This window comes from Gossypium arboreum, chromosome 13 (assembly GCF_025698485.1).
Source record: "Gossypium arboreum isolate Shixiya-1 chromosome 13, ASM2569848v2, whole genome shotgun sequence".
NCBI classification, from domain to species: Eukaryota; Viridiplantae; Streptophyta; class Magnoliopsida; order Malvales; family Malvaceae; genus Gossypium; species Gossypium arboreum.
The window spans coordinates 19,693,740-19,711,499 of NC_069082.1; the positions used below are offsets into that span (position 1 = coordinate 19,693,740).

The 17,760-nt window shown below is 36.1% G+C and overlaps 1 protein-coding gene across 1 annotated transcript; it reads left to right on the forward strand.

The window, feature by feature from the left end:
- The first annotated feature begins 7,013 nt into the window (after positions 1-7,013).
- Positions 7,014-7,501, forward strand: LOC108465584 (uncharacterized). Its single transcript, XM_017765945.1, has 2 exons — positions 7,014-7,121; positions 7,196-7,501. The coding sequence occupies exons 1-2, from the start codon at positions 7,014-7,016 to the stop codon at positions 7,499-7,501; spliced, it is 414 nt and encodes a 137-aa protein (XP_017621434.1).
- The last annotated feature ends 10,259 nt before the right edge of the window (positions 7,502-17,760 follow it).

A 17,760-nucleotide genomic window follows, 5' to 3' on the forward strand; every position in this document is an offset into this window, starting at 1 on the left:
TTTGAAATCCCGGTAACATGATCTGCTCATTTCTACCATTATTTTGAGCTAGGATTTATGTTTAAAAATTTACCCATGAATGATATGCATGTATTTTGATATTTAATGGTAGAATATGAAGTTTGAAATTGTGTTAAACAGCTTTTGCTAAGCGATTTTACGTGAAAAAGAGTAAAACGACATAATCAATAAAAATACCTAATGTTTATAAGTACATGTTAAAGTGAGAATTTGATGTTGCTATATGGGGAAAAATGATCAGCATGTCATAAAACATAAGAAAATAGGAAGAAGTTTAATTTCCGAACCTTGGGGCAAAAGTGCAAATATGTAAAAGTTTAGGGGTCAAAATGCAAATTTGTAAAGATATGAGTTTTAGACCCATATGAATAGTGTGACTAATTAGTAGGCTAAATGTGATATTATAGATCAAGGAAATAGAGATTTAGGCTTAAATCGGGAAAATACAAGGTTATGGACTAGAATGGTAAATTGCCATTTTTGGATCCGAGGTAAGTTCGCGTGATTTAATAAGCTTATTATTCATGTTATTATCGATATACATGAAATATAATTTGTTATAATTGTATTGAATATGATGTTAATAGAAATTTGATGGAATATGATATTTAAAAGAAATGGGTGATTACCGAGAATATGAGATCTTGCATATGATTGTCCTGTTTGCATGAGTGGTTGTGCTAAGAGATAGAACAGGTACGTACTTGAAACTCATGAGTACATGTTTGACATGTGAAATGAAATGGACTTGTGAAGAGAATGCAAATGAAATAAGTTTTAATATCGTTCAATTAATAGACACAAACGGTGATTTGTGGTTGATGAATTGAGATTAAATGAGGAAATCTTGGTTGAACCTTCGGAATGAAAAAAAAGTGGTGCTAAGTGGATATACCATGATTACACATATTGATACATGTAACGTGGTGCTAAGTGGATATGCCACGGTTACATATATTGATTCATTAACGTGGTGTTAAGTGGATATACCAGGGTTAAACATGTAACGTGGTGCTAAGTGGATATGCCACAGTTACATATATTGATTCATTACCGTGGTGCTAAGTGGATATGCCAAGGTTACATTTATTGATTCATTAACGTGATGCTAAGTGGATATACCACGGTTAAACATGTAATGTGGTGCTAAGTGGATATGCCACGGCTACATATATTGATTCATTAACGTGGTGCTAAGTGGATATACCACGGTTAAACATGTAACGTGGTGCTAAGTGGATATGCCACGGTTATACATGTTAATTTGAAAAGTGGCTTTAAGTGCGTATGCCACAATTACATGTTAGCCCAATAGTGTGGAGCTATGTGCTAAAACTACCAGATATTGTTACTTTCCGAAGTGTTCACCGGGAGAAACAAGTTTGCTAAATAAAATTTAATGTGAAAAAAAAATATGGGATAATACAAGAATATGAATATATGAGTTTTGAATTATGAGTTAGATATGTGATTGAGTTTTTGATAAGATGAATATGGATAAGTATTATCTTGAAAGTTGATAATAAGAAATTTTAGTGAAAGAATGAAATTTGGGATAAATAGTTTAAAACAGCAGCAGGGGAGTGACTTTGAAAAATCACCAAAAATAGTATAAGTTTAACTAGAAGTGTAATGAGATATGGAATTAAATCTTATTGAATCTATTTTCATATAAAAGAAACAGAGCAAAAAAGAAATTTTTTATTTTGAGATATTTATATTTTTGTAAGACTAGTTCAGAATGATTTCGTGATCCCCTGTTCTAAATTATAAAAATAATTAAAAATTGTAAAAAATATTTAAAGAACATAATTTATATGGTCGAATTCCTTATTGAATTTATTTTCAGAAGTAAGAAACTACAACCTCATTTGAATTTGGTAGCAAAAGATAATTAAATTTTAGTGAAGAGTGGTTGAAGCTATCAAACAGAAAAATAGGGGAGACTTTAAATAATAAAGTGTACTTATTTTCTAGACCAAAAATTATTAAAATTTTATGGTGGAAATATATATGAGTCTAGTTTCTGGAAAAATTTACGGATCTTAATTTGGAGTTCTGTAGCTCTAGATATAAATGATTTAGTGAATGTGACTCAAGAAAGCAGCTTAACCAAAACATGTGTAAATGTACAATTGGGATAGTTTTACTATGGAAAGCATGTTAGTAAACTTCTTATTAGTTTTATGCAAGCTTACTAAGCGTAAAGCTTACCCCCTCCTTTCCATTTCTTTTAGTGTCGTCAGGTTAACTCGGGGTTGGAGATCGTCGGAGGCAGCATCACACTATCAAGCCAACACCTTGACAATATAAACACATATGCTAGAATTATCAAGTGAGTGGCATGTATAGGGACCTAGTTTTATAACATGTGTTATTATAATTTGGCCAAATATATTGGTCTTTAGTGAGCTAATGATTCTGACTTATAAATCTAGCTATTCATATTATGTCTGATATTGGTGATGTGCATATGCTTGTTTGCCATGCATGGTTGGTAATATGTTATGTGTTGTTATAAGAATGCCATGCTTGTGTCTTGATTGTGAATATATAATTACTCAAATACGCCATATCAATTGCTATGAAAATGTATAAGTGTATATAGGTAATTAAGGGTGACAATTGGCTTGGAAAATAGCCTTGAAATTGACCACAGAGCCCAATCCACACGGGCGTGTGACTCTCAAAAGCAAGAAAATTAGTTAAGTTGCCCTTGGTTTAGTCTCGAACCACCCTAATGTATGTTATAGGTTTCGAAGACCTATATAAGGGACGATATGCATGTGTTCGAGATGTTTTAATTTTTGGTGAAATTTTGTGCCCCGATTTTGCATGTTGTGAATGTTTAAGTTCGGTAACGCCTCGAATCCTGTTCCGACGTTGGATACAGGTGAGGGGTATTACATAATTAACATGAAATAATTTAAATTATTCACAAAATTAATACAATAAAGCTTATATTTGCATTTTTTTATAAATTCATGCCATCATCGAAATATAAAAAAATCCACTTAATTAATTAATAAATACTCGGAATTAGTATTATTATTAAGTAAAAAGCTGGTAAAAATGACTAGAAAAACCCTACATAATTTAGAGTTTACAACATGATGATTAAACATTAGTTGGTTGAATTATATGCTTGTAATTGCTATATTTTTTATGTCTGGAGCAGAGGTATCGATATTCAGGTTTTAATATTGATACCTCCATGTTTTTGAAAGTGTAGGAAGTCATTAATGTAATTTGGTAACGATACCTTATCACGAATATCGATACTCAGGGTAAAAACATCGATACTTTTCGAAAGGTACCAATAATTTTTGAGACTTCAAATTTTAGACAAGAAATAGAATGCTGATTTGGTACCGATTTTCCAAGCAGTATCGATACCACTTGAGAGAAATATCGATACCCATATTCTAGTATTGATACCTACGTAGTTAGTTTTGAGATTTTGCTAAATGGACCTTATACATGTTGAACTATTATTAGAAGACTATCTGATGTATGTTTAGCATGTAACAATGAGAACTTAAAAGTAAGACTGACTTAAAACCTATAAGAATATTAAAATAAAAGACGTTCATTTGAGAATGAGCTTTTACTTGTTGTGTATGACATGAGACGGTGGTGTGGCATCCTGATATTCGGGCTCGTCGCAACTAGGCCAAATATAAGGTGTTACATTTGGTGGTATCAGATCTCTAGATTCAATAATGCTTGGACCTGGGTGATTGTTGTGTGTTTGGAGTTTCAAAACTCATGAGTCCAAATCTCTTTGATTTCTTGAAATTGTTGATATAACTTTGATTGAATGGCATGAGATTGGTTGAAATGTCTTTGATTGAATTGCATACGGGGTAGAAACAGGAACACATTGCCTTAATCCTGAAGTTTGCTTGTAGAAATGAGACTTGTATCATCTCCTCTCCACTCACACCATTTATTTGTTTGTTTGCATGCTAGACCATTAGATATGCCTCCTAGATGTGTTAATGTGAGACCTAGCACTCTAGAGAATGGTACATCCTTTGCACCTTCTGTGTCGCCTCGTAGAGTGAACATGCCTGATAAGGGTGTAGCCCTCTGATGGAAGCTATGATAGGAACATTTCAGCAAATTGCTAGTGCTAACCCTACTCTTACACCTACCAATCCTACACTTGTTAATTGTGGGTTGTTACTTGAACGGCTTCGGGCATTAGGTGGTAAAAAGTTTTTTGGAGTGAAAGGTACTGATCTGACCGTTGCTGAGTATTGGTTGGGAGGTGTTGAAAGGATCCTCGAGCAAATGTCCTATTTTGATGAGAAGAAGTTGGGTTGTCCGGTGTCCTTACTCAACGGTGATGCTCATCGTTGGTGGAATACTGTTAGGAGAGGTACCGTTTCTGATAGATTGACTTGGAATTTCTTTCTTGCGGTCTTTAAGAGAAAGATTATGGGCGAGAAATATATGGAGGCCTATAAGTGTGAGTTTCTGTATTTGGTTCAGGGTGATTTATTTGTGGCTGATTATGAGGCAGAGTTTGTGTGACTTAGTTAATATGCTTCTGAGATGATACTTTCTAAGAGGGATTGTTGTAAGAGGTTTCGATTTGGGCTTAACCGTGAGATTTAGGTTTACTTGGTTGCTTAGAATGTAGATATGTTTGATGAGTTAGTAGAGAGAGCTAAGGCAATTGAGGAGCCTTTAGCTGAGTTGCCTCATTCTGTGGTTACTAAGTCTGGTAAGAGAGATTCTGATGGTGCTTCTGGTCGACCGCCTAAGAGTGGGCGTGATAGTTATAGTCCGAGTTGGGGTGCGAGATGTGGGTTTTGACTGACTCAATTTAGACAGTAAAGTAGTACTGTGGTCAGTGCTAGTGGTTCGACAGGTGGTTTTGGATGGTCGCTTTGTGCATACTGTGAGCGTAGGTATTTTGGAGAGTGTCGTAAGTTGACAGGTGGATGTTTTAAATATGGTTCGAAGGAACATTTTCTTAGGGACTGTCTGAATAGAGTTGAGGTTTCGCAGACTTAGAGTTTGACATCTGCTTCTGCGCTTACTAAAGGTCGTGGTCGTGATAAAGGTAATGGGAGACTGGTTGGGCAATGAATTTTTGCTCATTCTGTTGCCACAAAGGTTGAGTTTGGAGGTCCAGCTCGAGTTTATGCTATTAAGGAGCCATAAGATTACGATTTGACTAATGTTATCGCATTTATTTTTACTTTACAGTCTATTTTGTTATTTTCTTTAGTTGATTCTGGTTCTACACATTCGTATATCTTGAGTGAATTGGTTTGTAAGTTAGGGATTCTAGTAGAGACTATTGAGTTGGATATGACAGTTATTAGTTCTTTTAGTGATAGTATAGTAGTGAGCAAAGTGTATCGTAGATGCCCCATTATGATTCAAGGGCATGTTTTCTCTGTTGATCTTATGGAATTGTCTTCCTATGGTCTCGATGTTATTCTTGGTGTGGACTGGTTAACTAAACATAAGGCTAAGGTAGATTTTGAGACTAAGCGAATTACTTTAAAGAATGGTGATGGGTTAGAAATTTTTGTTATTAGTGAAAGACTAAGTTTTCTGGCTAATGGGGTTTCGACTATGAAGGCTGAAAAGATGATGGGAAAAGGTTGTGAAGCTTATTTAGCTTATGTGATGAATTCAATTAGTAAGGAGTTGAGAGTTCAGGATATTCGCACTGTTAAGGATTTTCTTGATGTGTTTTCTAAAAAGTTATTAGGTTTGCCACCAAAATGTTAAGTTGAATTTGATATCGAACTTTATCTTGGTACTGTACTAGTGTCTATAGCGCCTTATTGCATGACAAGAAAAGAGCTCAAAGAGTTAAAGATTTAATTGTAAGAGTTTATTGATAGATGATTTATTTGACCGAGTGTATCTCTGTGGAGTGCACCAGTTTTGTTTGTGAAGAAGAAGGATGGTACGATGAAAAAGTCCATTGACTATAGGCAGTTGAATAAGTTGGCCATGAGGAGTAAGTATCCTTTGCCTCAAATTGATTACTTGTTTGATGAATTTTGAGGTGCAATGGTGTTTTCAAAGATTGATCTTAGGTCTAGGCATTATCAGTTGAAGGTGAAAGAGTGTGATGTGTAGAAAACTGCTTCTAGGACTCGGTATGGGAATTATGAGTTTTTGGTGATGCCATTTGGTTTAACTAATGCCCCTGCTATGTTCATGGATTTGATGAATCATGTATTCCATTTGTACTTGGATCAATTTGTGGATGTCTTTATAGATGATATTTTGGTGTATTCTCATTTTGAAGAGGATTATGACGAGCATTTAAGGGTTGTTTTACAAATTCTTTGAGATAAGTAGTTATATGCGAAGTTGAGTAAGTGTGAATTTTGGCTTAAGGAAATGACATTTTTAGGTTATGTTGTTTCAATAAACGGGATTCGAGTGGATCCAAAGAAGATTGAGGTGATTTTAGAGTGGAAGCCACCTAAGAGTATTACCAAAGTTAGGAGTTTCTTGGGTTTAACTGGTTGTTACCATAGATTCGTTGAAGGGATTGCTCTTATTGTTGCACCCTTAATGAAACTGCTTTAGAAAGATGTGGTTTTTGAATGGACTAATGAAAGACAGAAAAGTTTTGAATAGCTTAAGGTAGTTTTAACTAAAGCACTAGTGTTGATTCAACCAAATCCTAGAAAAAGTTTTATTGTTTATAATGATGCTTCACATTTGGGTCTTAATTTTGTTTTGATGCAAGAGGGTAAGGTTGTGGCTTATGCTTCGAGACAGTTGAATACGCATGAGCGCAATTACTTTACTCATGATTTGGAATTAGTTTCTATGGTATTTGCGCTTAAGGTTTGGTGCCATTACTTGTATGGAAAAAGATTGTGATTTATACAGATCATAAGAGCCTTAAGTACCTCCTCACCCAAAAGGAGTTGAATTTAAGGCAAAGGTGTTAGATTGAGCTTTTGAAGGATTATGATTGTGTGATAGAGTAACATCCTAGCAAAATGAATATTGTTGCTAATGCTTTGAGTAGAAAGTTGATGACGGAGCTGAGAGTTATATCTGCACGCTTGAGTTTAGTTAGTGATGGTGGTTTTTTAGCTGAACTTCAAGTGAGGCCAACTTTGTCACAACAGATTAAGAAGAAATAGCCTTTAGATGGAAATTGTTAAAGAGGATTCAATAGGTTGTGCAAGGTCTTAAGGGAGATTTTAATGTTGATAGTGATGGTATCTTGAATTTTCAAGATAGGTTGTTTGTGACGCATGATGTGGATTTGAGGCAAGCGATTCTTACTGAGGCGTATAGTAGCCCTTACATTATGTATCCTGATAGTGGCAAGATGTATCATAATCTTGAAGAGATTTATTGGTGGCCTGGGTTGAAGCGTGATGCTACAGATTTTGTGACTCGATGTTTGGTTTGTCAAAAGGTTAAGACAGAGAATCAATTTCCTTCAAGATTGTTGCAACAAATTACGATTCCTGAATGAAAGTGGGAAAGGATCACTATGGACTTCGTTTCGGATTTGCTTTTGAATCCATCAAAGAAGGATTACATATGGGTTATAGTTGATTGATTTTTGAAGTGTGTGCATTTCTTGGCTGTGCGTACCAACAATTCTTTGTAGCAGTTGACTATGTTGTTGTAACACCCCTTACTCGAGCCTGACGCTGGGACGAGGTACGAGGCATTACCGGATTTAAACATACACATACATGCAAAAATCGGCCATGAAATTTCTTTTAATTCAAAACTTTTAAAAAACATGCATATCATCCCTTATTTGGGTCTACAAAGCCCAAAACATACACCGGGATTGATTTGGGACTAAACCGAAAACTTTGAAAAGTTTCAGGAAAACTTAGAAAATTTTCCCATGACTCAAAGTCACACGCCCGTGTGGACTTAGGAACACGCCTGTGTACCTTCGACACGCCCCTGTCCTCTGGCTGTGTAACTCTCTAACTATGATGTCAGCGACTAAATTAATCCACACGGCCAAGCCACGCACCCATGTGCTAAGGCTGTGTCCCCCACACGGTTGAGACACATGGCCGTGTCTCAGCCCGTGTGGTCAACACTTAGGCTATTTTCTTAGCCTTTATGTTACCCTTAATCTTTCACATCTTTATACCCACCAAGGGCACATATCATGACATCATTTTAATGGTTTAGCATCCCATATTAAGACACATTCATAACATTAACATGTTATCATTCACACATTTCACATATTCATATAATACCAAGTCAAGACACAACAATACCTATTCATTAGCCTTGTCATTTAATGACCACTTTACCAAATTTTCATAATCGTCATCTTATTTCCATATTAAACATAAAATTTATGGCCATGACCATTTCGATTGGTCATAAAGCATTCATCATGCACATAATTCATAACACCAACCATATATGGCTAACAAGCATAATCACATCATCACATCACAAGCATTAGAACATAGCATAGATAGATAAGTTCACAAACCATAATCAATATGAGTCACACTTCATGGCCATATACAAATAACGCAATATAAGCCAATACATTTGGCTAACCACAATAACTCATATCATAAAACTGAGCCCCTACTCATGCCACTCACTTGAAGATGCTAACATATGTATCAATGCTCCAAATGTGATAGCTTGATAGTGTGATGCTACCTTCGACAATCTCCAACCCCGAGCTAACCTGACAACACTAAAGAAATAGAAATGAGAGGGTAAACTTTATAACTTAGTAAGACCGTATGGAAATAATAAGCAATTTATCAACTTGCTTCTCAAGGTAATACAACCCTATTTACATTTTTACTTTTGTTCCAGTCAAGTTGTTTTCTCGAGTCATAGTTACTAGATTATTTATATCTGGAGCTACGGAACTCCAAATTAAGATCAAATAATATTCCCTAAAACTAGACTCACATATCTTCTTACCACAAAATTTTCATAATTTTTGGTCTAGCCAATAAGTATAGTTTATTCCTTAAATTTACCCCTTTTTCATTGTCTGACAGTTTCAATCCCTATTCACTAAAAATTAATTATCTCATTATACGAGACTCGGATGATGTTTCCATCTATTTCTATTGAAATTAGACTTATTAATAATTCTAAGCATATAAATTATAACCTATAACTAGTTTTTTACAATTTTCAATTATTTTCTCAAATTAGAACATGGGATTTCTAAATCATTTTGACTCTGTCTCACAACAATTTAAATACTTCATAATATGAAACTCCTTTGCTTACACCGTTTCTTCTATGTGAAACTATACTTATTAAGATTTAATTTAATATTTTATTCAATCTCTAACTCAATTTCCATATTTTTTGGTGGATTTTCAAAGTCGTACTGCTGCTATCTAAAATTGTTTTAGTGTAAATTAATGATACTAAGTTTATCACACCTTATTAATTCATTTTTACCACCTTGGTAAAAATACACATTTATACATCATAAGTATAGACCTATAATCAGAAGGTCATCACAAAATCATTCTCATAGGCATGACTTACCTATTTACATCTTCACCAAATGTGTATCATAAACCGAAATCATTTTTCATGAGTTTGGCATACATACCTGTGTTACTCAACATGCTCATATTCATTCCTTATTAATCATACAACATGAATTGAATTCACATCTCATCAAGTAAGTACCTATACCACTCGCAACATAGTCATAAGCTCTGTCATTTTGACTTAAATCGTAAATTTCCCATTGAACCATTTGGAATACCACATGATAATCACTAAGCCTCAAACATAGGGTATGATGCCGACGCCATGTTCCAAATATGGTCTTACACTGGCTCACATATCTAAGTCGATGCCATGTCCCAAACAGGTCTTACGTTGACTTTCATATATCGAGGTTGATGCCATGTCCCAGACAGGTCTTACACTGACACTTGTCAAGCTGATGCCATGTCTCAAACAGGTCTTACACTAGCTTGCATATCTCGAGGCCGATGCATGTCCCAGACATGTCTTACACTGGCTCTCGTCTCAATACCGATGCATGTCCTAGACATGTCTTACACTAGCACACATATCACCCAAATGTTATGGCATGATTATCCAATCTATTCCTAAGGTTCAACCAAGAGTTTATCATGATAAGTCTCATCATACCATTACTCATAGTCACAATCAAACAATTTATGCTATATAAATTTAATCACACATAATAACTGTGTAGTTGCATTATTTACACCCAACTAACTCGTTTCAATGGAATATCATATTCCATCAAATTTCCAATGCATTCAATCATCATATACATGTTATTAACATTTGACATCACTTTCTCATGTACAATATCTTCAACATAAAATTCAATACAATCATAGCAAGATAGATTTCAAGTTTATTAACAATAACATGGATATCATACTTATTTAATCATACGGATTTCGGCTAATTACTCCATTTTAGTCCATAAACTCGTACTTTCTGATTTAAGCCCAAATCTCGATTTTCTTGATCTAACATGATGAAATTCACTCATTTAATCATTACATTAATTAAAACATTCTATAGTTTAAAATTTGGCAAAATGACTGTTTTGCCCTTAGACTTTACAAAAATTATGATTTTGCCCTTAGGCTTGTAAATCATTTTTTATCGAATTTCCTCCTTTACCAAGCCTATCCAAATTCTTTTTATAACTATAAAAACTCACAATTTCAATTATTTCACACATTTACAACTTATTTTACAACATTACAAAATGACCCTTTTTAGGTGTTTTCATGCAAACTTCTTTCACAAAAGTTGTTTATTACACAACCAAGACTCATTTTCTTCCATAAAAATTTAGAAAACAACATAAATAATCTCATGGAGAAACCCTATACTTTCAATCATTTTGCAAAATGGTCCCCTCATTAGTTAGCTCATGCTACAAGGGTCCCAAAAATACAAAAATTACCAAGAATGGCTATGAAAATTAATTACTTGCAAAAGGATAACCTAGCTGAAATTTTAAAGCTTCAAAATAATCCTCTTTGCTGGTATTTTTTTTGGAGAAAGAGATGAAAAGAAGATGATATCATTCCCTCTTTATTTTATTTTATTTTTAGTCAAATAAGCCACCAAATTCCACCTAACTTTGAAAATTGTCTTATCTTTGTCTCTATGGCTGGCCAGCCAAGATTTAATGGTCTATTTGTACTTCAAAAACCTCCAATTATGGTTCTCTAGCTATTTAACACATTTGGCTAGCAAAACAAAACTTTTGCCCCTTATGCAATTTAGTCCTTTTTCGTAATTAAGCTCACAATCACTAAAATTAATTCACCAAAATTTTCATGCACTTATATAATCATGATATGGCATATAAAATAATATTAAAAATAATTTATTTAGCCTTAGAATAGTGGTTCCAAAACCACTATCCGACTAGGCCTAAAATCGAGCTGTTACAGTTGTATACCGCTAAAATTTTTTGTCTTCATGGGGTTCCAGTTTCTGTAATCTCTAATAAAGACCCACATTCTACTTCGAGGTTGTGGAAGAGTTTGCAAGAAGCTTGGGTTCAAAGCTTAGTTTCAGCACGACTTATCATCCTTAAACTGATGGTCAGTCTGAAAGGGTGATTTAAGTATTAGAGGATATGTTGCAAAACTGTGTGACTGAGTTTAGTGGTAGTTGGGGAGCGATATTTTTCGTTGGCAGAGTTTGCTTAAAACAATATTTATCAAGCGAGTATTCGCATGGCATCGTTCGAAGTATTTTACGGTAAGAAGTGTAGAACTCCTTTGTGTTGGACAGGATTGGATAAGAGGCGAGTAGTTGGACCATATTTAGTTCGCGAGATAGAATAGAAGGTAAAGTTGATTTGTGATGGTTTGAAAGCAGCGCCTGATAGGTAAAAATATTATACGGATTTGAAACATCGAGATATCGAGTTTCAAGTTGGTGATAAGGTATTCTTGAAAGTTTTGCCTTGGAAGAAAGTTTTGAGGTTTGGTAGGAAGGGTAAGTTGAGTCCAAGGTATATTGGACCTTGTGAAGTTATTGAGAGGATTGGTTCGGTAGCTTATTGTCTCAAGTTGCCACCAGAACTTGAGCAAATTCATGATGTATTTTATGTGTCTATGTTAGGAAAGTATTGTTCAAATCCGTCGCATATAGTGCCAGTTGAGGAAATTAATATTCCAGATTATTTTACTTATGAGGACGAGCTAGTTGAAATTTTAGCTCGTAAAGAAGAGAACGTTTTGCGTAATAAAAGGGTTCTATTGGTTAAAGTTTTGTGGCACAACTATAAGACTAAAGAGGCTACTTAGAAACTGAAGAGGCACTGAGACAACAATATCCTCATCTGCTTAGTTCAGGTAATTTCAAGGACAAAATTCTTTTTAGAGGGGGAGAATTGTAACACCCTAAAATAAAGCCTATGAGTTCTAGGGGTATTTTGGGAATTTTAGCCTTAGAATGCTCAGAATTTTGCAACATTGTTTATTGGCAATATTTTTGACTATTGCATTTAGAAGATCAAATCAATTTTTGAAAATGAGTTTTAAAGACTTTTAGTTTTAGAAAAAGGACTGATTTGTAACAGATTCAAAATTTTGAGCATTTATGTTGCAGTTTTACCAAATTTTAAAATTGAACCTAATTGATAGCATTAGAAAGAACATAGGTTTTTCTCCATACTTATTGGATAAATTGTTCCCATTTAGTTATCCTTAGCATATATTTTAGCATTTTCAGTTTAGTAAATTGCATTTTATAACTCAGTGAATCCTAGCCTATTTTATCCTTAATTTTGCTATCTTTTTGCATTAATGTCGCTGCATGAGTTAATTCCAGATTACATCTAGAATTGTCACCACACCTGACAGCTCTTCAGATAAGAACTAAAAATGCGAGAGCTGTCCAGTCTGGTATAACCAACCTGTACATACAAGGACAAAATAATTTTGAGGAAAGGACACCTGTACTGTTGGAGGAGGACATAAAAAGGTTGACGTGAGAAAAAGAATTAAGGGGAGAGAGCTTTTTTCTTGACCATCATCTTCTTCATCCTACCTTGAAGCTTGCGGCTATGACACCTTAAGCGTCTCATGGGTGAGCCAACGTGAAAATTGATGCAGATTAACTTCTAACGAGGAGACCTAAGTGCGAGACAAGATGGAATAGAGAGGTTTAGTTGAGTTGTCTAGGAATAGTATTTCCCACTCGATTCTTTCTTATTTCTTTCTAAATGTTGGTGATTACTCTCTATTTTCTGTTTGTATGGAAGTACACATGAATTCTTGGTTAAAGGTTATCTTATTCAATCTTGCTTTTATTGTTTAATATTGGGATTTGAATGTTTCTTAGCACAGAGGTGTTATTGCAGTCACTGACACTAGAAAGTGCAGTGATAGTTCGAGCCAACAAGTACTACAATGGAAGTTGAGTGAGGGTTAGAGGAATTTAGTCCACTTGTTCTTAATAGTGCCATGTTGCCATCATCGGAAGGTGGGATTAATGTGTATGTTTAAGTCTTAGATTAAATAGATGAGTGACGCTTGGTAAGATATACATTGAAATTTATTGCCTTGACAATTAGCTATCCTTTTATATCTTGTGCGCACTAAACTCAAGGATGCAACATCTCAACATATCCTCGAGTATCTGAATAATTCACTCGGATTGACCAGCGGTTTGGGGATGAAAAGCGGTGCTAAAATGCAACTTAGTACCCAATGCTTCTTGCAATTTCTTCCAAAACCACGATGTGAATCTCGGATCTCTATCCGACACAATAGAAGTAGGTACCCCATGTAACCTTACAATCTGAGAAACATACAGTTCGGCTAACTTATCAAGTGAATAATCCGTACTTATGGGAATAAAATGAGCTAACTTTGTCAATCTATCAACAACAACCCAGATCGCATCTTTCTTGCTCGGAGACAATGGCAACCCAGATACAAAATCCATCGTGACTCGATCCCACTTCCACTCGGGTATTGTGATCAGCTGAAGTAATCCCGAAGGCACTTGATGTTCTGCTTTCACTTGTTGACATATCAAACACTTCGAAATAAAGTCAGAAATGTCTCGTTTCATACCGTGCCACCAATACTGACGCTTCAGATCATTATACATTTTCGTACTACCCGGGTGAACTGACATTCGGCTGCTATGAGCCTCGTTCAAAATCATCGAAATAAGTTCTGAATTTCTCAGAACACATAATCAATTTTTGAACCTCAAACAATCATTGCTATCAATCAAAAACTCTGAATTCTCTTTCGAAACACATAGTCCTCGTTTTGCAATTAAATCATCATCACCTTTTTGAGCTTCACAGATTTGTTGCATCGATAATGGTTTTGCTTTTAACTCCACTACTAACACATCATCAGTGGACACAGACAGGTGCACATTCATTGCTCGCAAAACAAACAGTGATTTACGGCTCAAAGTATCAGTAACCACGTTAGCCTTTCCCGGATGGTAATCAATGACAAGCTCGTAATCTTTCAATAATTCTAGCCAAAGTCTTTGTCTGAAATTCAAATCTCTTTGAGTCATCAAGTATTTGAGGCTTTTGTGATCGGAATACACATAGCATTTTTCCCCGAACAAGTAGTGGCACCAAATTTTCAAAGCGAAAACAATAGCAGCTAACTCGAGATTATGAGTCGGATAGTTTTTATCATGTGGCTTCAATTGTCTCGAAGCATACGCTACAACTCTACCCTCTTGCATCAACACGCAGCCCAAACCATTCAGAGACGCATCATCAGAGATCACAAATTCTTTCGGATTCATTTGAACTAACACTAGAGCTTCGGTCAAAAGAGTTTTCAATTGATCAAAACTTTTCTGGCACTTTTCAGACCACTCAAATTTGATATCTTTCTGAAGCAACTTTTTCATCAGTGTTGCTATCATCGAGAAACCTTTCACAAACCGTCTGTAGTACCCGGCAAGTCCCAAAAAGCTTCAAACTTCCAAAACATTTCTCAGAGGCTTCCAATTGAGTATAGCTGAAATTTTACTCGGATCAACTCAGATACCCGATGTGGATACAACATGCCCCAAAATGCTGACTTCTCTCAACCAGAATTCACATTTACTGAACTTCGCAAATAACTGCTTGTCTCGCAAAATCTACAATACTAACTTCAAGTGTTCGGCATGCCCGGTTTCGTCGCATGAATAGATCAAAATGTCATCTGTAAACACGACTACAAACCGATCTAAATACTGTCTGAAAATCCGATTCATTAGATCCATAAAAATAGCAGGGGCATTAGTGAGCCCAAACGGCATCACTAGGAACTTATAATGTCCATACCTCATTCTGAAAGTAGTTTTAGGCATGTCAGAGTCTCTAACTCGCAACTGATAATATCCCGATCTAAAGTCTATCTTCAAAAATACTGAGGCTCCTTTTAGTTGATCAAACAAATCATCGATTCGCGACAATGGATATTTATTCTTTATCGTTACCTTATTAAGCTGATGGTAATCAATGCACATTCTCATGGTTCCGTCTTTCTTTTTCACAAACAACACTGGGGGCACCCCAGGGAGAAAAACTGGGTCGAGCAAAACCTCTATCTGTCAACTCTTACAACTGAGATTTCAATTCTTTTAGTTCGGCTGGTGCCATACGATACGGAGCTATCGAAATAGGTGTAGTCCATGGTACTAGTTCAATACCAAACTCTACCTCCCGAACAGGTGGTAATCCAGGTAATTCCTCGGGGAACACATCCGGATATTCACAAACCATGGGCATAGTCTCAAGTTTCTTTTTTGATTCTTTACTATCCAGTACGTATGCAAGATAAGCTTTACACCCCTTTTTCACATACTTTTGAGCCAACAACGAGGATATCACTGCCGGTAATCCATTCAAATCGGTAGACTCAACTCGAATTATCTCTTTATTTGAACATCTCAAATCAATTGTCTTTCGCTTGCAATTCACTACTGCATTATGCACAGTTAACCAATCCATACCGAGAATGATAACAAACTCATCAAACGGTAATAACATTAAATCAGTCGGAAAGCAAGAATCTCGGATCATCAGGAGAGATTCCTTACATACTTTGTCAACTAGTACATAACGGCCCAAAGGATTTGACACCCGAATCACAAACTCAATAGACTCAACAGGTAGAGTCTTACTGGATGCCAAAGTTTCACATGCATATGAATGAGTAGAACCGGGGTCGATCAAAGCAATAACATCAGTGCCAAAAAGAGTGAAAGTACCTGTAATAACATCTGGCGAAGAAGCGTCCTCGCGCGCTTGTATAGCATAGGCTTTGGCAGGAGTACGAGCCTCAGAACGTACAGCAGTATCTTTGGTCCCTCTTTGATTTCCACTAGCATTACCCACATGTCTAGGTGGTCTACCTCGTGTTGCAGTGTTACTAGGTCTCCCACTCGGATCATTATTCTGTTCAGCTAATTTCAGACAATTTCTGATAAAGTGATCAGCTGATCCACACTTGAAACAAGAGCGGTCATGAAATCTATAGCTTCCTGAATGCCATTTACCACAATGCTTGCACTCAGATCTGTCCTGACGATTATTCCCGACACTGGCAACAGAGGTGGCTCGCGTACTCACAGGGGGTCGATCACGGTCCCGTCTGGAAAAACTCGAAGTATTCTTAGATCGGTCTGAGTCATCTCTAAATTTCTTCGATGACTGATGAAAGGATTTTCTCGTAGAGCTTTTATGGAACTCTCTAGCTCCATCATCAGCTTTTCTTTTCTCTTTACCGAGCTCTTCGGCTTTACAAGCTCACTCGACAAGCACTACTAACTCTTTGATTTCCAGAATACCCACCAACAATTTGATGTCTTCATTCAACCCGTCCTCGAAGCATTTACACATGATAGCCTCAGACGAAACACATTCCCGAGCATATCTACTAATTCTGACAAATTTTCGCTCGTAATCGGTAACTGTCATAGAACCCTGTTTGAGCTCGAGAAATTCCTTCCGTTTCTGATTGATGAATTTTTGACTGATATATTTCTTGCGAAACTCAGTTTGAAAGAATTCCCAAGTAACCCATTCTCTCGGCTCAACTAAAACCAAGGTATTCCAACAATAGTAGGCAGAATCACGTAATAGAGATATAGCACATTTTAAGCACTCAATGGGTGTGCACGATAGTTCATCAAACACGCGAATGGTATTATCGAGCCAAAACTCAGCCTGCTCAGCATCATCACTGTTAGTAGCCTTGAACTCAGTAGTCCTATGCTTTCAAATTCTATCAACCAGGGGCTTGCTCAACCTCAACGGGTCAACTACAGGAGGCACTATAGGTGCAGGGGTTGTATTAGTTGGGGGTGGGGGATGTGAGACAGCCGAATTAGTTCTAACATATTGGGTAAACCAATTGTTCATCATAGCATAGAAGGCTTGCTTAGCTTCATCATTCTGATTATTAGCATTTGGTTGAGAGTCCAACGGCGCTGTCCCGTGCGTGGGAGCAGGCGCTATGCTCTCTACATCATCAGCTACCGCTCGATTGGGATCGGAATTCATTACTATATGAAAAACACATTTCAACTGTCAGAAATCATCACACTATCATATTAACACTTTATGGCATGTATAGCTAGACTCACACGCACTACGTTAGTCTTAGAATCGACTAAACCGTGCTCTGATACCAATAGAATGTAACATCCCTATAACCCGTATCCGTTACCGGAGTGGGTTATGAAGAGTTACCAATCCAAAACATTGCA

Bases quoted from the DNA above. Each gene is read 5' to 3' on its own strand.
- LOC108465584 (XM_017765945.1), top strand. From the start codon at position 7,014: ATGAATATTGTTGCTAATGCTTTGAGTAGAAAGTTGATGACGGAGCTG. The intron at 7,122-7,195 runs GTGAGGCCAACT...AGGATTCAATAG, and splicing joins GTTTTTTAGCTGAACTTCAA to GTTGTGCAAGGTCTTAAGGG.